Source organism: Neoarius graeffei, chromosome 23, assembly GCF_027579695.1.
Source record: "Neoarius graeffei isolate fNeoGra1 chromosome 23, fNeoGra1.pri, whole genome shotgun sequence".
Taxonomy (NCBI): domain Eukaryota; kingdom Metazoa; phylum Chordata; class Actinopteri; order Siluriformes; family Ariidae; genus Neoarius; species Neoarius graeffei.
This window is the reverse complement of record NC_083591.1, coordinates 72,461-99,076: the sequence shown is the minus strand read 5'-3', so window position 1 is coordinate 99,076 and position 26,616 is coordinate 72,461. Positions and strand designations below refer to the sequence as shown.

Below are 26,616 nucleotides of genomic sequence, written 5' to 3'. Positions count from 1 at the left end.
CTGAAAATTAAATTATTTTGACAAATGTACTGATTTACTGTATTTACCTGACTATAAGTCACACCTTGTGTTTTGCTCTCTAGCAGGAAGTGCAGGTGTTAAAGCATGATTTTAGTTTTTTAAAAACAAACCTTAAAATCAATAAAGTGAAATCTTGCCAGTAACAGAATTTCATTTGTACTTTAAAACCAAAATCTTATTCTTAGTATTTCTTTTAAATAATAATACAATAGCTTTATGAATGATTCTTCAATGTTTTAGCCATTTAGTAAATGCCAAATGTTTTTTATTTAGTAAACTTTTCTTGCTGAGACTCATCTGTGAAATATCTCTGGTTTAAAATAGACAACATTTTCACCATATAGTGAGCGACTTGAATTTCACGCAGCCGGACATGCTGAATTTTTAAATAATGGCTGAGATAGTGTCCTGTAAACAGAACTTAGCAGGTAATGAGAGCACTTTTAAAACACTGGGGGGAGTACCAGAACATTTTATTTGTTCTATATCATTTTATACAATTTTGACATTCTGATGTCCTTTATGCTGCACATCAGTACAGACACTGACTCTCCCCAATGAGGAAAAAAAGCAACCTGAAAATCATCGTACAAACATGAGAAATATTATCGTATTGTACTGCATGTGCTTCTGTAACAATCTCTTTAGCTTGAGTTGGCTCCATTTGGCCAAACAAATGATCAATGAAATTCAATATCATTAATAAACAACAGCGCATGCTAAAGAAGAAACTCAAAAACATTTATAAAGAAAAAAAAACATTAAAAATTTAATTCCACACCAAAATAACAGAAAACTCAATTTCTCCAATATCATGCTTCATAAGAAGTCCAGCATTAGTATTCTACATTGTGGAGAAACTTCATAGTTAATTATTCTTATCATTTTCCAGGTATGCCACACCGTCAACATGAGGCTGTGTTCCAATTACATTATTAAACAGATGCTTGTCCACTTCCCTTGGTAGCCATGTTAAAGTCTGCTCCATTACACTGTTTCAACTGAACAGTGTTCAATGTGCATTAGATGAGAAATCAAGTCGATGTCTCTGTAGATTTACCCGAGAGGCTCCATTTCTGAACCAGCTCATTCACATTCCAGGTGTTCAGCAGTGACTTGTGCTCCGAGCGCACACTCGTGGGAAGTGTTTAAGTGGACAAAGACGAAATACAAAGTGACAGATGAGAAAACAAACAGAATAAAAACATTTGCTTTTTCAAAGGATGAGTTGCTTATCATACTGTAGCTCACAAAAAAAAAAACACGAAACACTACAATCACATCGGCCCCATAAATACCAGTGCAGTGTCGTGACGTTCTGTCTCTTGATCTGATCTCATTATAAGCACACACGTGCGCGCGCACACACACTTTGTGATGTAAAACTGACTGCTGACTGAAATGTATCTTCTGACGCTAACTCACTCATCATTTCTCACTGAACATGTTTAATATTCATTTTCAAAAATTAAACAATTCAGAAATGAAGAACGAGGATGGAAGTTTGGAGAGGGAATTAGTGTAAAACAAAACAGCAACAATCTGGGCGTGTCCAACACTGGTGTGTCCAGCATGGGCGTGTCTTGTACAGCTGAGTGGGTGACGAGCAGTTTGTATTTCAGAGAGAGAACTCGAGTGCATCCTGCTGAACAGTACAGGGTTAAAGAGGTAGCTTCACATTTCAGAAGGGATGTAAAGTTTCAGGGACAGCAGTGCTAATATCTTAAAATAATAATAATAATAATAGAGACATTTCTGGCTTGGAAAAAAAAAAGTCTTAGAAAGTCTGAGCTCAGAACTCCAACAGGAAGTGAAGCTGCATTTCCTTCTTTGTGTATGTACAGGGATGGAGATGGAGGAAGAGATGGCGGGATGGAGGTATTTAGAGCTGGAAGCGGTCCATAGGTCCATGGTGCTGTTGGAAAATGTACTGGTCCTGGCTCTGGTCCACTTGAGGGGCGATGTTGGCATCCTCCTCCTCCACACCAAAGTAATGCTCGATTAAATCAAATGCTTTCTGATAAATCTCCTGATTCTCGTGGCTCTGCAGGAACTCGATCTTATCCAAACCTGCAGCACAAAATAACAATTAAATCTAATAAACTTAAAGTGATGGCAACATCTTGGGTGTGTGATTATAGTGAACGTGTGATTACACAGAGTGTGTGAGGGAAAGGCAAGTCAACAAGGCCACGTTACAGAGAGGACTGAAACATGGGCCTATTCTGGACCCGTGTGTGTATATACCATAGGCCTCCTCAATGAGTGCGCAGTATGGATTAATTCCTGTGCCATTCTGTTTGGATTCCTGCTCTCCCAGCCGGAGGATATTTTCCAGACCATTCAGAGAAACTTGAACAATTTTTGAGTCCATTACTGTCAGCAGGTCGCACATTGGCTTAATGCAGTTTAGAGACACCAGGTACCTGTCACACACACACAAACCCCAAAATTAAAAGATCACTTCAACCTCTTTGCATACATCAGATCGAGAACAGGTCGAGTTAAAGTTGATATAATTTGTGAAAAATAAAAAAATAACTGGCTAAGCACACTGTGTGACAAACGGTTACCCCCCCTCCCCCCCGTGTGTGTATAGTTTATCTCTATTGTGTGTGTATTCAGTAGGAAACACAACATAAATGTGAGTTCAGTGTTGACATGAATATTATTGTGTGGTGATGATCAGAGGTGTGTGATAAACCTGATTTGTTCTGGTGTTCCCCCACTGGTGGCATTGGTTATGGCCCATGCTGCTTCCTTCCTGGTGCGGAACTCTGCTTTCTGTAAGATCTCGATCAGCACAGGGAAAATGTTGGCATCAATCACCGTCTGCATAAAGAAATACAACGAACACCACCTCAGCTCCGATTCACTCCATCCAGCTGGTGTTTAATACAACTTCACATTTCCTGTTTATAAATGGCACATAAAAGAGAGCTTTTTTTTTCGGTACAGAAAACATGAGTCCAGGACCAATTTTACTTCCTGCTCAAGAGTTAGTAGTCATTTGTGGCAGGAACTATTTAGGGGGGGAGCTTACCATACTTCCCATTCGTGATAGTCAAACAAAGTTTGACAACAGGCTTTTAACAGAAATAAAAACCTTATAAATAATACGATAAGTTTTTCTGTTACAGTTATTATTATAGTCTGCACTGTAACCCAACCACAACAAGCATGTTTATAACTGGCAGTAAAACGTATTGCGATACTGAATTTGAGCCTCATGTACACCACAGACACAGGCCACTTTAATTAGTAATATTTAATGCATAAACCTACAGATTCATATAATAATCCAATGCAGCAGTTCAATGCACAATAATAAATGAATATATGATAAAGCCATAGCCTGTTGTTTGTGACAGTGCAGCAGACAGTTTTCATTCAAGGAATTTACCTGAATCTGCGCTCGGTTCCCTGCTGTGATGTTTGAAACTGTCCAACATGCTTCTTTCTTTATTGACTCTTTAGGACTGCTGAGCAGGTGAAGAAGACAGGGTAACGCTGAACAGTTCAGGATCACCTAGAAGAAGAAATCTTTGTTACATGCACACTTCAAGCACAGTGAAATTCATCCTTTGCATTTAACCCATCTGAAGCAGTGAACACGCACTCAGAGCAGTGGGCAGCCACACCAGAGCGCCTGGGGAGCAGTCAGGGGTTCGGTACCTCGCTCAAGGTCACCTCGGCCCCAGGCTGCCCCACATCAACCTAACTGCATGTCTTTGGATTGTGGGTGAAACCGGAGGAAACCCACGCAGACACGGGGAGAACATACAAACTCCACATAGAAAGGCCCCCGTCAGCCGCTGGGTTCGAACCCGGAACCTTCTTGCTGTGAGGCGACTGTGCTAACCACTACACCACCTCACACACACACACGGGGTATGAAGGCTAGCCCATATGGTCCAATCCCACAGAAGAACTACTGTAGCACAAACTGCTGAAACCCTGAATGCGGGCTAAAACAGAAAGGTATCAGCATTAACTTTTTCAGCAGTTTGTGCTACAGTAGCTCTTCTGTGGGATTGGACCATATGGGCTAGCCTTCATGCCCCATGCAAATCAATGAGCCTTCGACACCCATGACCCTCTCACTGGTTCTCCTTCCGTGGACCGCGTTTGTTAAGTACCAACCACTGCATACCGGGAACACCCCACAAGATGTGCCATTTTGGAGATGTTCAGACCCAGTCATCTCACCCTCACAATTTGGCTCTTGTTAAAGTCACTCAGATCCTTACACTCACCCATTTTTCCTGCTTCCAACCCAACAACTTCAATAACTGACTGTTCTTTTGCTGCCTAATAAACCCCACCCCTTGACAGGTGCCACTGTAATGAGATAATCAATGTTAATCACTTCACTTGTTAGTGGGTTTAATGCTATGGCTGATCAGTGTGTGTATGCGTGTTTTAGATAAAGCTACTTTACCAAAGATGGATTCCTGCTAACCCTTTTTACTAATCTTTACAAGGGGTGCCAATAATTGTGGAGGGCACCGTATATCAATAATAGATTATGATATAGGTATGATGGTCAGATGTCCATATACTTAATGTTAAAATATCTAATTCAGGTACGTAACCTTCAGAGGTCGCTGACAGCCTGCTTGAGCTTCACTATAATGGCCACAGACAGCTGCTATATTTAAACGCTCTTACCCCTTTTCCACCAAAGCAGTTCCAGGGCTGGTTCGGGGCCAGTGCTTAGTTTGGAACCGGGTTTTCTGTTTCCACTGACAAAGAACTGGCTCTGGGCCAGAAAAACCGGTTCCAGGGTAGCACCAGCTCTTTGCTGGGCCAGAGGAAAGAACCGCTTTTGTCAGCCCGGGGGGGGGGGGGGGGGGGGGGGGGGGGGGGGGGCAGAGTTGTTAAGACCAATAACAATAGCAAGACCGCGAGAGGGCGCCATTTTTAGATAAGCGACGAGATATCATGGATGCAGTAAAGCAGCAGTCATCCATTATTGTTGTTGTTGCTGCTTCTTCTTCTTCTCCGTGTTGTTGTTGCTTCAATGTTCGCGCCAAGGTTTATGCAAACACAGCGACGTAACTGACGTATACAGTGACGTAATGACGTGGCTCCCCTTAGCACCCCGAGCTATGGAAAAGCAAACTGGTTCTAAGCTGGTTCGCAAGTTGAACGAGTTGTGAACCAGCACCGGCACTGGCCCCAAACCAGCCCTGGAACTGATTTGGTGGAAAAGGGGTATCTGAGGTCCTGGGCCTGTCAGACACTCAGTGGCAGTCTGATAAACCTTAACATTTTTAAGTATTTCATCTAACTAAAAACATCCATGCAAAAGTGACACACATGGTTATATTCTGGACACCCTCAGCAATAATAATATGAGAGTAAAGTGAATGTAATGAAATTTGTTTTTATTCAAATTAAGTGCAAACACAACCTTACAAAAAACTATTTTCAGAGTCTTCAAACCTTGTAAAAAAAACCACACTATAAATATATCTGCACAAGACTTTTGAAGTCTGAACCTTGTAAACATAGGTGTTGGCTACATAAAAGTAAGAACAGCATTCAGAAATGTTATGTAGTTTCAATACTAATTGTAGAAACTTCAGACTACCTATGTTTTCTCCAAAGCCAGTTGCCCTTTCAAATGAATACTGATAAGGTAGGTGTAATTCACCTGTAGTCCCCCCTCCCCCCATCATTTGTCAAAGACAAAGACCCTGGCCCCTGTCCCTCCCTACCCCCACACCTCTCTGCTTGGAAAGTTGCTGCAAAGAAGCCCTAAAAGCCAAAGCTGTCACAGGTTAAATATTCTGGCTTCTTCTAAATCTTATAATAAATATGCCCTCTTCAACTGTAAGATACTCAATAAAATGTTCAATAGCTAATGATCATCCCTGGATTGTGGCTCTCTGCTGTCAGTCCTCATCGCAGTCCTCATCTGGATGCCAAGCATCATAACAGTTCCTGTCAGGTTGAAGGCAAAGGAAAACATCACAAATTTTGCACTTCCACAGGGTTTTTGTTTTCCTTTCCTGCAACCTGCAGTACACATGGGATCTGCAACCAGCACCGGCCCTATTCCCATTTGTGTTCAGCTCAATCCCACAAACTGGCTTGTGAGCCTTGCCAACTTTCTTCAGAGGAGCCTTTGGGGCCTCAAAGTTTCTCAGCCCATGTTTACATTAGACCGTATCAGCGGATCATCAGATTAACGTTTTTAAAACGATTAGTGTGCACACAGCAACACCAATACACGATTTGCGTGCACATAGCAACGCCAATACACGGATACGCTCGGCTCCGCAGGCATCCTGCGCTCCAAATCACTCCGCCCTGAACAGCGAGTGCCCTCTGGAGGGTGCGCACTCCGGCCCTGCGCAGCTCACAGAGCGCGCGAGTGAAGAGCACGAGCAGTGATTCGGGACTGAGCTGCTGTGTGTGTGATCCCAGCGCAGATCACTTACCACTTGCAAGTGGAAGGATGGCAAGCCTAAAGACCATCATAACTACACAATGGGCAGTATTTGCATCAGTATTTGCAGTATTTTCATACTTTTATACTCTTTAATGTAAGGTGATACAAGGCGGAAGTCCGCGCCGTTTTTCAGCAGTCGCGTCACATGACCAACGCCAGCGAATCAGGAAGGTGGATGTCACAGTGACGTTGTCCAATGAGACGCCAGCTAGAGCTCAGCACAGCGTATCTGCGTATTCTCAATGTTTACACAGCACCGGAGCTGATACGATCTGGATTGAATACGTGGACGCTGGCGGATTCCCGTTTCCAGGCGGTTTAATGTAAACGGACAGTGCATCCGCGAAGAAAACGAGACAGATACGGTCTAATGTAAACGTAGCCTCAGTTGGTATGGAAACAAGTGAACATGTGCACTTGTTTATACCGGTGAAATGGGGTGTGTTCTCACCTCCCCTTGCTACACAATGAGTGAATGACAACACTGATGTTCCATGTGCTTAACATGCGAATAGCTGATGGGTGTGTTGTTAAGAGGCTGCAGCTGGCCGAAGTACTGAAATTCGTAAGATTTGTTTTTATTCTCTTTACAAAGTGCTAAAGTTTGTTTTAAAGATTTTATATATATATATATATATTTGAAAACTAGAAGATTCAAGGTTTCTAGTGGTGTTACTTAAATGTTTCTAGCACAAAAACTTGCAGAGCTTTAGATGTGTGTTTACTAACAGTCCTAAAAGTCCCCTGTGGGGGGTCAGCGACCTGAGAGTGTTAAAGTAGTACAGTATTACCTTCATTCATGAAATAATACTATACTGGTTTATACCTGAACAGCATACCTTTATTTTGAAAAAGGAAAAAAGGTGGTGTTGCGACTGACATTTCTGAAATTTTTGTTGGTGATATTTTGTGACTGACTGACCAGTTGAGGAGAGTTACAGCTATCAGCAGCACCACCATCTGTTTTCACTGGATGAGACAGAAGGTTATTTGACAGTGATCATCATGATGTAAGAAACAACCAAAAAAACAACCCAACCCAAGAGTGTTCTCAGAGCACAGTATCCCCTGCTGGCAACTACTCCAACTCTGGTAAAATTTGCCCAAATTAAACAAAATTTCAATATGCGTATAATTGTCATATACCAAAGTCTTCTGCCAAGTTAGGTGAAATTCCTCCACAAATTGTGAGAGGAGTTGATTTCAGAAGAACGTACACCCTCATGAAATTGTCAAAGTACAAGTTATGTAATCAAGGGTTAAAACTCTGGAAAAAGTTTCACAAACGAAATTAAATCGCAATATGCGTATTACTGTCATATAACAAGGCCTTTTGCCAAGCTTCGAGAAATTCGTCCAAAAATTGTGAGAGGAGTTGATGTCAGAAGGAAAACACACACTCATGAAATGTTCAAAGTATAATTTTGTTAATCAAGGGCTGTAACTCTGGTAAAACATGACCCAATTTAACAAAAACGTAATATGCTGCATATTACTGACGTATAACAAAGAATCCTACCAAGTTTTGTGAAATTCCTCCAAAAATTACGAGTTTATTTCAGAAGGTGAGCACCCTTCCTGGGACAGATGGACAGACGGACGTCGCCACGGCATAATCCCCCTTCGGACCTTTCGGCCAGTGGGGAATAACCCCCCCCCCCCAAAAAACGACAGAATAATATTAGCATCCTCCTGTTTTTTCCGACTTGCTAACTTTCTGGCAGTTCCTAGCTGTCAATCACCAGCATAGCTGCTCACTGAACTGGCCTGAATTTCCCCAAAAGCATTGCAGCACAAAGATGATTATTAAACGGTAGAGCAGGCAGCACAATGAATGCTCTCTCTCTCTCTCTCTCTCTCCTAGTTAAGATGCTCTGAGCGTTAAGAGGCTTTTGGGAAAGTCACCCTTGATCAGGTTGACATAAATAACATTACATGTATCATAAAAATAATTAAATGTCATGTTTAGTTGCTCTGTGTGTACAAGAGACTGAGCAAAACCTTATATTTTGATTTATCTTGTTGGCTAAATCATTAGCTTCTCAGCTGAATTCTGCTCATCTATGTGTGGTTTAGTAAATGTTTGATAAATCAATATTTAATTATTTACAAAATATAATAAATTCTGCTTAAAACCATTAAGAAGATATAAAATGTAAAAAATAGGTCTAAAGTATTGCTCAAAACTGAAGTCCAAACTGGACCTAGCTATGGAAAGGAGGTTTAGGGTGTATGATAAATATTAAAATACATAACTTTACAATGTTATTAATACATATATTAAAATACAATTCATGCTCTTTCAAACAAAAACTTGTAATTAACACTTTTCTTATTATCTAAATATAACTTTACAGGATCATAAAAAAACAGAGGACTGTGTTCTCAGTGTTGTGCTGCAGTGTTTTTAGAATTCTGTTGGAGTTTAGAGGGTTAATGAGTCTAAAATACTTACACTGATCATTAACTGGAGTGATATTCACTAACTGCAAAAGTTAAATGCGAGAATGAAGGAAACAGAGAGGAGATGAGACACTTCACTTGCTTGTGTACCTGAGTCTGAATATCGTCTCCAGTCACGATGTTTCCCACGGCCCGCAGCGCAGGAGACACCACTTTATAATCACCGTGCCTGCAGAACCCAAAAACAACCACGATTCAGAGCTGGGGTACCAAGTTACACTCAACACAATGGGGTGTGTGTGTGTGTGTGTGTGTGTGTGTGTGTGTGTGTGTGTGTGTTACATGAGCAGCTCCACTAATCTGCGACACACTCCTGAGTCAATCACGGCCTGGATTTTCTCATTTGGACCATCAGACAGGTAGGAAAGCGCCCAGCATGCATCTGCTAAAACATCTGGATCACTGCTAAACAGCAGTCTGGAGAGAACACTGAGACAAGGAGACACCTGAGAAAAAACAACACACTCTGATTCAACCATACACACACAAACGCACGCACACTTCTACACCTTTTTAATACATAAAGTTTTACTTCATACCAATTTACAAATTCTGATATTTCTGCCTTGTTTTTATTTGTTGAGGAAACTGTTGCTACATTTTGTTATATATTTTGAACTGCAGTATGTTTAATTATGCTTTAGTTTTGGTGATAAGCATTCTCTCACCATAGCTTTCTTTAAATTACAGTAAATTCTTTTCATCAAATATCCCAGCTTATGAGGACACTGGGGTCAGAGGTCAGGCTCAACCATGATTCAGGCCGAAGTATACTTCTGCAGATGCAGCTTCATGTAACGCAGACAAGGACGTGTGCATGGGTGCCTCCAAAGTATACTTGATTTTCTGCTGCTGCAGATGCGTCTCAGCGCACAAGTTGAACACACACACTCCAACTTTATCGCAATACTGTATTACTGCACGCGCAGTTTCACACAGTCAACACGCACAAGTCCCAGGGATGTGATTTGGGGCTGGTGAAATTATCTGAAAATTTTAGCCGGGGGTCTGGGGGCCATAGGCCCCCAGCTGGTCCAGGGCAGCGCCCTGGTGGGGGGACAAGGGGGGGCGAAGCCCCCCAAGCTCCTGGGTTCTGGGGTTTTCTGACTTAAAAATTGTACTAAAATGGCAAGCAAACACACAAGAAAAAACTTGTCATGATTAACAAATTCAAGCCAATTTAATGGTCAACATGCAACTCTGAGCCCCTATAGTAAATTCAATGATTCTTAACTGACAAAAAGCCAAAACACGAAACCTAAAAATGTCATTCTAAATGAAAATCATCTGCATTATAATAAATAGAAAATTGTATAAGGAAAAACAAAATTTATACTTTCAATTCTAACCCCTCTCAATTCCAAGTTTCAATTCCACCTTTGTCTAACATTAAGAATCATGTCTGAAAAAAAGTCTCTTTTCAGTGGAACAGCCATTTTTGCTCATTTTCGACCCTAAAATTTGCTACAAAATACACATTTATGAACCAAAGTAGTCAAATTTTGAAATGCAAGGTAGAACTGATAATGTTTTATCATATGAGACCATAAAAAGGTTTTAGAAATCTCAAAATGTAAACAAAACACGTCCGGACAAAAAAAATACGTTTTCTGTGAAATTGACTCATATACAGAACTGTACAGTGTTCACTCACTTGAGGATTTTCATATGCAAGAATAAAAATCACTTTTTCACTAAACAACATTCACAAAAAATGTGTTTGCAATTAATTGGGATCCACTGTTTTTATCATTTCAACCGCGCATCAGACCCTCGGCCAACTGAAAATGTCTTTCATGCACTTTTCTCCCTCATGAGAATTTTGAAAAGTTGGCAAGTATGTATTATTTGCACCAACATTTTAATATTGAATAAACAAATCAAAATTGTGTATAATTACCTTACATCCACGCTGTGGGAAAAGTTTTGAGCGAAAATTAAAACTAACTTGGAGTGAAAAAGGTGAAATAATCTGTGATGAAGTTGGCAGAGACTCTGAGGTAAAGTGAGAGGAGGCGGGAGGGGGGAGGGGTCAAGCATCACTGCCGCCTCACAGACTCACTTTCCCGGGTTAAACTCCCCCTCTCTCTACACCCCTCCCCCTCTCTCTACACCGCTCCCCCTCTCTCTACACCACTCCCCCTCGCTCTACACCACTCCCCCTCGCTCTACACCGCTCCCCCTCTCTCTACACCGCTCCCCCTCTCTCTACACCGCTCCCCCTCGCTCTACACCACTCCCCCTCTCTCTAGCTTTTGTTTTGTTTTCACTGAGTAAGCATTTTGATTTGTAAACTAGAGCCGTGATTTAAACTGCTGTTTCTTCGGACGTAACTAAAACAAACTGAAATAAAACCCGCCCCTTCTTTTCTCCTCAGAAGGTTTAGCCTCCGATGCTAACCTTTTCACCACAGCTTTCATAGCGTGCGCATGCGCATCCAGGAAGCAACAGATGGCGTGAGGCCACGTTGCCACGACAACCTTCGTCACCCCGCGAAAACATACCCAACTGTCGCACGTGCAGTGACACCATCACCACTCACAGGTTTATTATGGGGAAAGAAATGAGCTGGGTTGTTTTTTTTCTTCTTCCCCATGTTTATTTACTTTAAAAACACACACACCAAAGTGATGATCAGGTGCATCTTTACGCTCGATCACGGAGGCTGCCATCTTTCAACTCTTTGTTTGAAGCGAGCTTACGTACAGCTATCTAACAAGCGCGTTCATTGGTTGTTACAGAGCGATGGGCCAATCACGTACCTCGTTTCATCTCAATGACAGAATTACTGAAAGTCGGAACGAATAGGATGTGAATACGGATTTTTGAGCGAAAAATCGGAAAAAATTTTTTTTTCAAATTTTGAGGTGAAAAAAGTGGAATTCCGCGAATTCGCGGAAAAAAAAAAAATCACATCCCTGAAGTCCACACAGACACAAAATCTGGAGTTCTGCGATGATGAAATGTGTGTCACAGACAGACCACGTCCACGGAAGTATACTTCAGCCTTCAGTGTCCCTGCCTTGTCCCTGGCTCAAGTGTAGCATAAACAAGACAATCATTCATTCATTACTTATTAATATGTGTATTTACATTTCTGGCAATTTTTTTGTATTGAGAAATATTAACTTTTTAATGTTTTATAATTATTAGAAGAAGCCTAGTTCAAGCGCGTCCACAATCCCCCACGGACAGCCCTTCCCTCTCTCAACCATGCCAAGCAAACTCTCCTGTTTACAGATTTATATTTATCTTATTTATTTTTGTCAAGCAGTCATGAGGAGGGTACGAACACAACAGGCTGGATGTAAAGTGGCCGTTGCCAACTGGCCTTTGGTATAAAAGGAAACCTCCACTGGACATTGTGTAAATTGGTACCATGTCTTCAGTAATGTACTTCTAGCACCTGTTATCTCTTGGAGCCATTATCATATGGCATGGCACTTGGTCTATGATGTTTTTAATGCTGATAAATGGCCTTTTCCTACTGCATGGTACCAGCTTGAATCGACTCGCCTTTGGCATCAGCCGCATAAAACTGCAGTGACATCATCTTCAAGGCGACACATATGGAAACATCTTTATTATTATTAATGCTAATACTTGCATGCATGTCTGTACCATCATTTCACAAATTTCAGTAAGTAACGTTACCGCATTTCGCTGGTTTTTTCACAATACTCTGAAATGCACCTTTAAGAGTTTGCTAACCCTTTAGGACTAAGCCGGCAGCTCGTGGGCGTGACATAAAGCTAATGTTAACAGTGGAAGAGCTCTCCCTCTGACCAGTGTCCTGCTACACCGCTTCCAGTTACAGTATTTAGCCAAGTTTGGGAAGACACTATGGATTCAGTGACTGCTGAATGAACTAGTGACATTAGATTGCTGAAACTTGTTGAGAAACAAGGCTCTGTGGGTGAGAGATGGAGACATTTTGCTTTCAGTGCAAGTGATCATGGAAAGGTGGAGTCTCCTTCTACGCCGGTGTGCAAACGGTGCCTCAGGTCAGGTGTATGGGGAGGAGACGATTCATCTAGCCTGATGAAACATTACATGCACGTACATCCCAGTTTGTACAAAGAATTCCAGGAATAAAAGATGCTCATGATGATCACATAAATAAATTAAAAATAATATTGTCTAAATGATAAATACCGAACTTTGTCCATAATTATTCACAATATTTCCCATCCTGAATCTAGCTAAGAGCAGGGATGTGATTTGGGGCTGGTGAAATTATCTGAAAATTTTAGCCGGGGGTCTGGGGGCCACAGGCCCCCAGCTGGTCCAGGGCAGTCCCCTGGTGGGGGGACAAAGTAGTCAATGAACCAAAGTAGTCAAATTTTGAAATGCAAGGTAGAACTGATAATGTTTTATCATATGAGACAATAAAAAGGTTTTAGAAATCTCAAAATGTAAACAAAACACGTCCGGACAAAAAAAAAAAAAAAAAAGTTTTCTGTGAAATTGACTCATATACAGAACTGTACAGTGTTCACTCACTTGAGGATTTTCATATGCAAGAATAAAAATCACTTTTTCACTAAACAACATTCACAAAAAATGTGTTTGCTGAATCCATTCAATCCAATCAGAAGTCTGTGAAGAAGCCAATATCTCTACTCATATTTCTGAAAGGCGGGGTACACCCTGGACAAGTCGCCAGGTCATCACAGGGCTGACACATAGACACAGACAACCATTCACACTCACATTCACACCTACGCTCAATTTAGAGTCACCAGTTAACCTAACCTGCATGTCTTTGGACTGTGGGGGAAACCGGAGCACCCGGAGGAAACCCACGCGGACACGGGGAGAACATGCAAACTCCGCAAAAGAAAGGCCCTCGCCGGCCACGGGGCTCGAACCCAGAACCTTCTTGCTGTGAGGCGACAGTGCTGACTGCTACACCACCGTGCTGCCCTTATTTTTTTTTATTGTTGTAAATTTTGTTAATTATGCCTTAGATATCACGGTAATGTGTAAATAATGTAATGTATCTACATTGGTTGTAAATTAAATTAAGTTCATTTCATTCCTTCATTCATTCATCATACTTTTTTAAAAAATAATTTAAAAAATAATAAATAAATAAATTGAATAACCTGGCTGATAACACTGGTCAAGATGATGTTGACACTTCTCTAAAACGAAACTAACTTTATATAGTAGCCTCCATATACACACACTGAAGGCTCAATCCCAAATCACTTCCTCCTTCCTATACAAGTGCCCTACACAGGGGGCCCCTGTCGTCTCTCTAGTGCACTCTACATGCCTTATGGAGCGGTTTGGTCTTCAGCGCAACAGATTTCCTCTTCATCAGCGCGGTGGAGCAACAGGACAGGGGGCGTTTCCAGCTGCGCAGCGCTCACTTTCACTCAGCCTGTTAGCCAGAGCAGGCGGCTACAGCACATATTTTGACTTCCTATGTAGGCAGAAGAAGCTATACATGCTCCAAAATGCGATTAAATTATAAATAAAATGGCCTTGACAGACTTGTGTTTAAGCGGTGCGTTAAAGCTCTTGCTAGCTACATGGCTAAGTAGCAACAAGCCTGAGTGTAAAGTAACAGAACTTCACTGCTACTAGCAAGCCATGCTAACTCAGGAGCTAACTCTGGTGTCCCTGAGCAAATGTTCCAGTCATTTTACACCCAAAGTGGAAATATTTCCGCGGACTAAATGACGAACGGCATCTCCTCCTCTCTTTCCTCTCCTCTCCGCCCAGCGCGCCGGTACGTGAACTCATTCCGGGTGACCGTCAGCCAACCTCTCGCCTCCCTAAACACACACACACACAAAGCCCACTAGCTCGACCCAGACAACCGTGTCCTGTCAAACACACTCGGCTCTGCCACGTTGGACAAAACGCACACATAAAAAGCTGAGTTTGTTCGTGACCAAACGCCACACACTCACAGATAACACGCTGATGCGTAGAGGGGCCTCCAGCAAGCACGCCATCTCTCTCTCCCCCTGAGCGAGAGACGATCCGCCCCGACCTGAACAAATGTCTCATGGTATTATGTCCAACGTCTGTAGCAACCTCCTTCTCCAACCATTCCCAGCGGAGCTTGTTTTTCACTATTCTGTCGATTTCTTTAACTCGATTTGCATCTTTACGCTCGATCACGGAGGCTGCCATCTTTCAACTCTGTTTGAAGCGAGCTTACGTACAGCTATCTAACAAGCGCGTTCATTGGTTGTTACAGAGCGATGAGCCAATCACGTACCTCGTTTCATCTCAATGACAGAATTACTGAAAGTCGGAACGAATAGGATATGAATGCGGATATTTGAATGAAAAATCGGAAAAAAAAATTTTTTTTTCAAATTTTGAGGTGAAAAAAGCGGAATTCCGCGAATTTGCGGAAAAATCACATCCCTGTAAGAGACTTGCCCACTTGTAACATAAGTTCAGCAGACCTGACGTTACACGGGGCGAGCTGCAGCCAGACACTGCGATGATCACTGCGTGGCCCTTTCCTGGAAGAAAACAAACAGCATCAGCTGTTCATACAGGCACGCGCCTGCCCGGCCTGTGTGCAGGGTCATGTGATATGCGTTTTCAGGCATGTTAATATGGACAGAAATCATTTCTGATATGGCACCAAAACACTCGCCTGGACGGAGATCGTTTTCATTTTAAAATGCTGTTTTAAAACTAACGTTATTGTGGATGTAGCCCATTTAGGCCCAATCCCAATTCTAATTTCTACCCCTACCCCTCCCCCTTCCCCTCCGCCTTCCCCTTGGCCCTTCCCCTTGAAACTGAGCTACAAGGGATAGGGCTTGAAATTCAACCCTTACGTATTGGGATAGCCCTTCAACGATCGCATACGTCATCGCGTACCTCCGTCAGCGTTTACGTTAGCAAAACGCAACCAAATGCGTCATTGGCTGCGACCAGCCGCTACAGTCAGAGGCAGAAATCTCTGCTGGCAGGGTGTGATTTGTTAACTAACACCACTGAATGGGATATCTTTGGCGCTTCGTGCACCACATCCGACAGAATGAGGTGTCAGAACACTCATGTAAACAATAAAAGCGAGAATAACAGAACAAAACTAACGCAGTAAAGCAACCGAAAACAATACTCACTCCCAAAGCTTTTTAGCAGCAGCTTGGATTTCAGAAATCGCTGCTCATTCTCAGCTCGAAAGCGAATCAAGCGGCGTGTTTCCTCTGGATAACAACTTAAAACACGTAAATAATGGAGAAAATACATTTATGACAATCTTTCGCCGCGGGAACCGCCATCTTTCTGAAATCCGCATGAAATCTCGCTGAAATCCGCATGGCATTGTGGGAAATCACTCAAACCCCTTCGTTCGGAGTCAGCTCCAGGAAAATCTCCGTTTGGAGGGGTACAGAAGCCCTCCCCCTTCCCCTACCCCTCCGCGTTAACTGGGATTGGGATACCCCTACCCCTTCACGTGAACGCGCAAAATGGAGGGGAAGGGCCAAGGGGTTGGTCCAAGGGGTGAAATGGGATTCGGCCTTAGTCTACTCCTTAATGAATTCATGAATGAAAGAATAACGAGGCTATAGAAATAACCTCAGTCAGATGTTTGTTAAATTAGCCTGTTTATAAACCCTTCTTTCTCCACCTGTCACCCACAGACAGAAGCAGGAAGTCACCGTTTTCACTCATTTAATGCAGTGTTTTAGGGTTACGTGAAATTGCAGTACAGGGTGGATAATTATAAATGAGCACCTGCAGCAAAACTTTCCCCAAATAAAATATGCTGAGCGAGGGACATGGACCCGGAATCTCCGAGTGAACGTCCTGTGCTTTAACTGTTACACCGTTTTAACAAACATAATGCAGCTTTTTTTGCTGCTTGAAAACTGATGGCACTTTTTATACTGTTACCATGACGTCCTGACAGTTTGGATGCAGCTTTTTTTTTATGTCTTTTTACGTTTGTTTGTTTCACAGAACACATTGGAAACCTGATTAATTGTAGCAACTTCAGCGTGACATAACACCATTTCACGTGCGCACAAAAACACACGTGAGCAATGAAAACACACATGTAATCAGTGCAGTATAATAAATAAATAAATAAATAAAACAGGTTTGTTCAGGATGTCCCATCTCGCACAATGATGATGCAGTGGTACGATTCTCTCTGACCAATCAGGAATCCACACAGTGTTTACAGCTCACTCAGAACTTCGATGGAGGCGATACCAGCAGACCGCCGGTTACCAGGTACTATCCACAACTCTGGCCAGATGGAAAACCAAAAGAGGTGAGTAGAGTCGAGCTGGTACCAGGCAGTGGAAAAGTACCAACAGATTTGCAATGTTGCCTCGCTAAGTGAGTGCCAGTTCTCAACATATTTGCATAGTACCCATTTTGGAAACCAATAAACACTGACACTTCCGAGGTGCTGTTTCTTTTGGGGACCAGTCTGTCCTCTTAAACTTCACTCTCACTCACTCTTTTACATGAAGCACTCATCTTCATGCACATGTGGTGACTGCCAGCTTCTGATGAGTCATCTCGAGACAGTTCACGTGCTTCTTGTATTGGCCATAATTTCCCGTTTTAAAACTCATGAAGATGCTCAATAATAATGCTATTAGCTAATACACAGCTCTTGCTCTTTCAAATTGTGATTTCAAAATAAAGCCGATTAACCGTTCAGCCTTAAAAATAATGATATAAAAATATAATATAAGCATATGCTTAAAAAAATAAAATCACCACACATCACAGAACAAACAGGGAGTGTGTGTACCTTGCTGAAGTCTGGCGGAGGGTTTTTACCTCTGCACAGGTTGGATAAAGCCCACACAGCATTGCGCGTGGTGGTGAGACGGTTAGATTTCGCAAGTAACCTACAGAAACAGACATACACACAGCCAGATAAGTAAAGTAAAGGCCAGTTTATACTTCTGCATAAAACCGATGCTGTCGGTACAGCATCAAAGCTTGTGCAAGGTGAAACGTTTATACTTGTATAAACTTGCACGTAAGGTGCACACCACACCAGCACACCAAGAATTTACTGCAACACACCAGAATTTACTGATTTTAGACACAGAAGAAGAGGGAAATGTGAGCGCCGTGTTTCCGTGTAGGAAACAAACAGAACTTGTTTCTGGAAACAGAAAACAACATGGACAAAAAGTTGATTTGAAACAATCTGCTGGGGAAAAAGAAACCTTGCATAATTAACTATAAATCAAGTGAATTCTGACAAAGTGTTTTAACTCATTTATTCAGCAGGATGAGCGGCTCGAAGCGAAAGTCCCGCTGAGCTCTCAGGAACGAGGCACGAAAATAACACCACAGTGTTTAAACCCACGTGATGAGGTGCAGGATTAAACTGGGCGTTATAACGATCTACAGCCGCTACAGAGACTCATACTTTATACATTTACATTAACTCAATTTCACGATAGGAGACTTCTGAGTTTCCTGGAGAAAAAGTTGTAGCTGGACATGTGACACTACCAAGTGGACCGACCAATCACAGCTGCTGTGGTCTGCATCGCTGCAACGTGTTGTTACATTTCCGGAGAGGTGCGCCAGGCTATGGTGTAGGGTGCGCAGCTACACCTTACTCTCAGGCATAGATTCCACGCAGAAATATAAATTGGCCTGAATCATGTAGTCAATTCTGTTTAACAGCATTATATCCTGTATGATATAGTGATAAAGAGTAACAATGACAAGGTGTTAGAGTGACGATGTGTTAATTACACTCACTGCTGTAGTGAAGGGAGTATGCCACAGTTCAGGACAAAGTCTCTACACTCTGCGTTATCTCCTGCAATGTTTCCGAGTGCCCATACAGCCTACACACACACACAGTCACTAGTAACAAACATGACCTCTAACTTTAAACTGTTACTCACACAATAATTAATTTCTGTTTCATTTTAGTTAAACCAGGTTAATTTAATGCTTATTAAACTAACTACTGCTAAACAGGCTACTGAACTACCATTAATGATTACCTTTACATATCTTTAACTCATCTACCACTCTTCAACCATCAAATGATCAACTAGCACTTAAACTATCCAGAACTTAAACAGCCACCAATACTCACTCCTAACCAGCATTAAACAAAGTTCTATTAAAAGTAGTCATGAGTAGACTACACACCCCTTTAGCTATTCCTAAACTAGCTGATGTTAGTCTAGCTAATCTGCTACACCTAGCTCATTAAAGTGGTTACAGCTGACCTTGCTAAGGCTAATGCTCACCTGCTCCTGAACATCTTCATACTCAGAGGTGAGCAGCTCAATGAAAATAGGAACAGCTCCTGTTTCGATCACCACTTTAGTGTGCAAGAATGTTCCGGAAGCGATGTTGGTCAGAGCCCAGGCTGCTTCAAACTACACCAAGAGAAAAAACACAAATAAAATCAACAATTTACTAACCTTAAACTCATGAACATACATACTGAGCAACCAAATAGCTTTAGCACCATAATACCAACGCTAACCCTCATGCTGAGCAATCTAAATTTATAAAGGATTTATCTGCATGTCCGTATGCAGTGTTGATATTTCTCACCTGCAGGGTGCAGTTATCGCTCCTCTTCAGAAACTCTACAAACCTACCCACGACCCCGGGTGTGGCGATGACCTCATCAATGGGCGGGTTTGGCTCTGCACAGTAGCAGAAATGAGTTTATTTAAATGAACGAACACACTCCAGACATTAATCAGGATACAAACAGCAAATGGTTGGAGGTTAAAGATAATTAAGGGATTAAAGGTTTTTGTACCTTTGGAGAGTAATTTCCTGAATTTCTGCGTGGCGAGGAGCTGCTGGTCTGCATCTTCAGAAAAGATCATCTGCACCATGTCTGGAGTTATAACTGCATCCTGCTGGAGACAAAAACACAACCACTGACACACCTGTGATTACATCTGCAGTCATTAAACAGCACCAAGGAGACACCTTCACACACTTCACTGCTCATGTGCTCTCACTAACTTTACATCATGGCTGCTGTTGGAGTCAGTGGTGTGTGGTTTGGGACAAAGCCCATGAGTGCACTGCAGGAGTAGCATGAGATTTCTGGAACAGGAGCTAAAGGCGACTCACTGAGGACATGGGCACAGTGGAGCTGACATCTGGATCCTGGATGGGACACTCAAGCATGGACTCGTCACACGACGGTGCACACACATTCCTCCTCTTAAACAACTACACACAGGAAAGGAAAATTCACCCACAGCTGAGTGTGAAAAACATGCCTCAGTCATCACAGGATCGTCTATATATATATATATCCATTTTACTTACAATTTAATCAGGCTGTCTGATACACAAAATGCACAGAAAATGAAATAAATGTTTCATTTGAGTAATTTCTTTATCAGTGCATCACCTGTTGTCATGGTGATGACTGTAATGTGTCAGAATCTCAGCCTGTATGATACTGAACACTGTACAGTGAATTGTGTATAAAAGTAAATAGGAGGGGCTTGTCTATAACTACTTCCTGTTTATTACCCCTCCCCATTGTTAACTAAGCCCCTCCCACTTGATTAAAAACATTCAGGTGGCTCTCAGAAGCAGCACAGCATCAAACAGCCCTCAGATAGCCAAGAGGAGGAGGGGTGGTGTACAATCAAAATCAGCAGCACAATGTTTAGTCATTATTACTAATATTTAATGTCAGTGTTTATTGTGTGTGATATTGACAATCCACCTGCTCTTCTCTCTTCTGTTTGCGGAGTTGAATGCCCTCCTCCTCTCTGCGTCGTCGCATCTCCTGTGGGTTCAACGCTTTGTTCTTGTAGCTCTTCATCCGATAATTCTCTTTTCCTGGACTCGCCATCGCGCCTTCTGACATCAAACAGGAAACAGCATCAATTTTGTACTTTCAGACAGATCAACTGACATGATTACACAGACATGAGGCACAAGTGTGAAAACTGCACCATGAGCTCCTAGAGTCGTTTTATGTAAGCGGAAAAATCTGACTATGATTTTATTCTATTAATAAATTCAATAAACTCAGTCTGTAGCAGCACATCAAAGTTTGGTCACAGTGTTTAGGAATGAAAATCTTGTTTACGTAGTCGAGTTAAATTTTCACGGGTTCTGTGTACTACAGCAGCATTTAAAAATACAGAAGTGAAGCTCTATGGGTCCAAAAGCTCGCCTCTGTTAAGCGTTGCTTAATCTGCAAACCTGAGCTTTATGGTTTTATATACATCACAGTTTAAGACCATATATATTTTTTATTTCATCTTTGTTCTGCAAGCTTCATGTGTGAGCAGCGGCAGTGTTTCAGAACAAAACCCACTGCAGATGTTTCAGTTCTGATGCACCTTTAACTTCAGCACTACACACACACACCATGTGTACAGACTTCCTGTGGACAGATCCAAGACCTCAGCGTCATTTCAGTGTTCAGTACCTCAAGCCACTAACCCCGCAGGGAAATACCCGAGTTCCCAGTGATATTCATTCTACTGACTGACTCATTACAAATTAAATGTGAGTCGTTTCAGTTGCAGCCGGATCTCACAGCCAGCTAATGCAGTAACGATAACATTACATTCTAACAACACGCACATTATATCACACACGAGACTCACGACGGAGAATTAACCCTGTTAAAAAACCCGGTATACTTAGCTTTACTTATATACTTTATACTTATAGTGTGCACACTCGCTGCTACTTTTGAGCACAAAGAACAGTTGCACCAAAGGCCTAGATGTTAAATGCTTGCAGCTAATGATGGCAGGTAGAAACACACTGAATAAAGTTTTCTGTGAAATTAAACCCGATCCGCTTTCTCTCCAGCACACACAACCAGCCGCTAATGAACTAGCCGTGTTAGCGACGCCACCACAAACGGATATTTGTAATAATCCAGTTTATTCACATTTACAGTGAATTAAATTCCAGAATTGTAAGCAGTTAAAAACCTGTGAGCAATTCTCACCCATTAACTCTCAGAAATGAGCTTTGCGTGTTTTTTAATTTCCTTCTCTCACCCTTCCACTATCACTCCCACTGATGAGAACAATATGGCGGCCAAAAGATACTGACGTCTCCTTGACCTCACTTCCTGTACTACTTCCGACCTCACTTCCTGCTTCATACCGCGCCCGTATTCCGGTTCGGTTTGGACACCCGAACTCTGCAGAACTCATACAGATTTACTGATGTGTTCTTTTCGAGTTATTGCTGATGTTTTATTATTCAGTTCAGTTCAGTTTAGTTATATCGCACATTTATTAGTGAACATTGTCACAAAGAAGCTTTACAGAAATCAGGATTTAGATGTAGAGCCCTCATGAGAGAGATACCACGGTGACAAAACTGTAGAATTAATGTACTTTTATTAGTGATGCTTTATTATTATGTTATTATTGATGTTTTATTATGTTATTATTGATGTTTTATTATTGTGTTATTACTGATGTTTTCTGAAGCTTTGCTACTCGCCACAGCGACACCTGCTGCTAAAGATGATGTAGTGCAGTGAGAGACACAGGCAGGATGTTGTTGAATAAATATCTTTGAGTATTATAGTCGGGGCAGCACGGTGGTGTAGTCGTTCGCACTGTTGCCTCACAGCAAGAAGGTCCGGGTTCGAGCCCCGTGGCCGGCGAGGGCCTTTCTGTGTGGAGTTTGCATGTTCTCCCCGTGTCCGCGTAGGGTTTCCTCCGGGTGCTCCGGTTTCCCCCACAGTCCAAAGACATGCAGGTTAGGTTAACTGGTGACTCTAAATTGACCGTAGGTGTGAATGTGAGTGTGAATGGTTGTCTGTGTGTCGCCCTGTGATGACCTGGCGACTTGTACCCCGCCTCTCACCCATAGTCAGCTGGGATAGGTTCCAGCTTGCCCGCAACCCTGTAGGATAGGGTAAGTGGCTACAGATAATGGATGGATGGATGGATGGATGGATGGATGGATGGAGTATTATATTAGTCAGTTCAAGTTTTCTACTTTAATTATTTACAGTGTGTGTGTGTGTTGGGGGGGAATCAATGATAATGATTAAAAGGGGTGAATTATGCAGGATGTTCTGGGTGGGAATTATAGGACCATATACAGAACACAAAGCAGCTGACTAACCCCCTCAGGAACAGGCTGGAGGGGAAGAAAGGGCTGAAGCAGATGGAGGGGCTGGAGGGGCAGATAGATTACAATTTTGGTACTTTACCACAGTGTGAATGAGTGTGTGTTGTCTCATTGCACCAGTGGGCAGCACAGTGGTGTAGTGGTTAGCACTGTCGACTCACAGGAAGAAGCTTCTGGGTTTGAGCCCGTTGGCCGACGGGGGCCTTTCTGTGTGGAGTTTGCATGTTCTCCCCGTGTCTGTGTAGGTTTCCTCCCAGTGCTCTGGTTTCCCCCACAGTCCAAAGACATGCAGGTTAGGTTAACATGGGGCAGCCTTGGCCTGATGTTCCCTTGAACAAGGCCTTTAACCCCCAACTGCTCCCTGGGTGCTGTAGCATAGCTGCCCACTGCTCTGTGTGTGTGCGTGTGTGTGTGCTCATTGTTCACTTGTGTGTGTGCGTGTGTGTGTTTACTGCTTCAGATGGCTTAAATGCAGAGAGGAATTTAACTGTGCTTCAGTGTGCATGTGACAAACAAAGGCTTCTTCTTCAGTGGAAACATGTATATCATGTTGTTTTGGTGTCTCTTCCTTATAAAATTCATGTGAAAGAGCCATTTAAAAACCTTTTTGCAAAGAAAAGGGGAGGGGGTGAGTGGGGGAATATCTCCCCAGTGTTCAACCCAAAATTACGCGCTTGTACACCTGATTCTAATAACGTGTTTATAAATCCCGCTAAAACTCGACCTTTTAACTAGAAGGGGGGGCGGGCTTAAGCCGCCAACAGTCACGTGACTGCTCCTAGATGTTTTGAGGAAAAAGAGTGGAGAGAGACAAAGAATATGAACGTGTGTGTGTGTGTGAGAGAGAGAGAGAGAGAGAGAGAGAGAGAGACAGACAATCAATAAGAAAGTTTGTAGGATTGATTTAGGCTACCCTGCTTGCAATATGCCAAGCTCGGCAGGAGATAGTGAGAGTGAAATGGAGGAGGAATCTCAGGGTCCAGGAGGTGGACATGTAGGGGGAAGAAAGAGAAGGGGAAGTGGTGGTGGCGAAAGCCCAGTTAGTAAAGGTAGAAGAATTGAGGAAGGAGAATTAAAAGTTTTGGTTAAATTTAATGCGGATATCTCTAAACATGACATTTCCAATCCAATATGGCTAACTAAGTTGATTAAAGAAACTCTTGGAGAGGTGGCATCAGCAAGGTATATTAGCAACAACAAGGTCATAGTGTTTTGTAAGCCTAGCGAACAAAAACAGAAGGCATTACGATTGCATAAGCTGGGGAAAGAGGATGTGGAATGTATGGAGGTAGGGGTGAGAAATGGAGTAAGAGGAGTCATTACTGGTGTCCCCACAAATATTTCAGAAGAGGTACTGAAAACCTGTATGAAGGGAGGGACGCTAGTGAAGGCTACTCAGTTCTACACTAACAAGGGGGGGGGGAGGCTCCAAGTATGACCATCTTGCTGCATTTCAGTGAACTGCAGCTTCCTAAACGAGTAATGATTGGATATGTTTGCTACCCAGTCAGGCCATATGTGCCAGCACCTTTGAGGTGCTTTAAGTGCCAGAGGCTGGGGCATGTTGCGGCAGTCTGTAAAGGGGCAAGGAGATGTTGTAGATGTGGAGGAGATCATGACTATGGGCAGTGTGAGGAGGGAGTGCAGCCCAGATGTTGCAATTGTGGTGGGGCACATAGCGCAGCATATCAAGGTTATGTAAAACAGCAGGAGGAAAAGGAGGTGCAAAGATATAGAGCAGTTAACCTGGTGTCATATGCAGAGGCTGTTAAACGGGTCAAAGCAAGAGGACCTGCAACCAATCAGAGGGTAAATCAGAACGAGGCATCAATGCAGGGTGATGGACAAGGCAGGGATGACTCCCTAGTGAAAGGGGATAGGTTTACAATGCAGGTGAGCAAGATAGATTTTCTAGCTTTTATAATTAAGGTTATTAACTGCTCTGCCCAAGCAACCACGTGTACAGATCGCATTAAGATAATACTGCAAGCTGCAAAGGCACATTTGGACATGGCTAGTGTGCCTGTGGAAGAGGTGATGAAAAAGCTATCAGAGGGACAGGGTGAACCATCACAGTCTGAAGGATGACAGGAATCCCATTAACCATATTGCAGTGGAATGCTAGAAGCCTAGTGGCGAATGGGCAGGAATTTAAGAAATTTGTGTATGAGCTCCTAATTTTACCTGACATTTTATGTATACAGGAGACATGGTTAGTTCCTCACTTGCAGTTTGTAGTCCCTGGATACACTTCAGTATGAAAAGATAGGAGGGAAAGGCAAGGGGGTGGATGTTGCACGTTTGTGAAAGATGGTCTATCATACAGGGAATTAAAAGTGAGTGAGGATAGTGAGTGTGTGCTGTGGAAATGTGGTGGACAAGAGGGGATAGCATCATAATAGTTAATTTTTATAATCCCTGTGATGATTTAACAGTGGAGTATTTGGAAAGAGTGGTACAGAGAGAGGGTAAAAGGGTGGTGTGGTGTGGGGATTTTAACGCACATAATTCTCTGTGGGGTAGCGATACCACTAATAGGAATGGGGAAGTTGTAGAGGAGTTCATGGATATTGAATCACTTACATGCCTAAATGATGGGCGAGGCACCAGAGTGAATGTTAGAACTGGAGCATTATCAGCACTTGATCTTACATCTGTATCCAGTACATTAGCTGGGTTAAGTGAGTGGGATATATGGGAGCATTCCACTATAGGAAGTGATCATTTCCCTTTAATCTGTAAAATAGCTATAGATGTAAGCAGAGAGGCGGATTGGTCTCTGGGGAGGTGGCGTTGGAAAGAGGCAAACTGGGAGTTGTTTAATGAAGTTTGTGAAGCCAGAGTAAACCAGGTACAGATCACAGGAGAGGTTAATGACACGGTAAGGAGCCTGGCTGATATGTTCTTAGCTGCAACTGCAGCTGCAATCCCCAGATCCCAAGGGAGAGGGAGGAGAAAGATAGTGTCATAGTGGACTAAGGAGTGCACTGAGGCAATCCAAACACGTAACAAGGCATTTAGGGTGCTGTGAATGACACTCACCCCTGAGAAAGTGGTGCAATATCAGAGTGCAAGGGCAAAGGCAAGAAAGGTTATTAAAGATGCAAAAAAGAAATGTTGGAGGGAGTATTGCAGTCAACTTGGAACGTATGTCCAGATAGAACAGGTGTGGGGTATGGTCAAGAAGATGATGGGGGTATTTAGAGAAAGAACTATTCCTGTTTTGGTTGAGGGAAATAGTGTGGCAAGCTCAGCAAAGGATAAAGCAGAGCTGTTGAAGACTGCATTTGCCAAAGCTCATAGCTCAAGTAACTTGGGTGAACAGTGGGTGGAGTGGAGACAAACAACCCTGAGAGAGTGGGGCAATGTGTGTGTGGTGTATTAATGATGAGACGGTTGCACGCATTTAACACCTTTACTGATAACTTGCATAACTGATACAACATGCCATGCTGGTAATGGCTCGCGCTCTCTGGCTCATCTGTCTAAGCATGCGCATATCACATGAACACACATGAAACTATGGTAAGCCCATAAGCTCAATATACCACATCACCTCCCCCTTTATTTTAAAGGTAACTTAGAAA

General features: G+C 42.6%; 1 protein-coding gene across 6 annotated transcripts; it reads right to left on the bottom strand.

Annotated features, from left to right (window-relative positions):
* Positions 1 to 477: 477 nt before the first annotated feature.
* kpna5 (karyopherin alpha 5 (importin alpha 6)) lies at positions 478 to 22,002 on the bottom strand. 6 transcript variants are annotated; one of them, XM_060905535.1, is made up of 14 exons: positions 21,937 to 22,002; positions 20,637 to 20,773; positions 20,027 to 20,128; positions 19,704 to 19,806; positions 19,490 to 19,584; positions 19,177 to 19,308; positions 18,674 to 18,762; positions 17,700 to 17,799; positions 9,227 to 9,390; positions 9,035 to 9,113; positions 3,425 to 3,550; positions 2,726 to 2,853; positions 2,269 to 2,447; positions 478 to 2,091 (listed from the first exon to the last, which is right to left on the bottom strand). In XM_060905535.1, exons 2-14 carry the CDS (start codon positions 20,763 to 20,765, stop codon positions 1,904 to 1,906), a joined length of 1,614 nt encoding a protein of 537 aa, XP_060761518.1. In that variant the 5' UTR covers positions 20,766 to 20,773; positions 21,937 to 22,002; the 3' UTR covers positions 478 to 1,903. The 6 variants fall into 6 exon arrangements, with proteins under 6 accessions (XP_060761518.1, XP_060761514.1, XP_060761517.1 ...); XM_060905531.1 differs by having other exon boundaries at positions 21,885 to 21,991; XM_060905534.1 differs by having other exon boundaries at positions 20,637 to 20,770; positions 21,885 to 21,988.
* Positions 22,003 to 26,616: the final 4,614 nt, after the last annotated feature.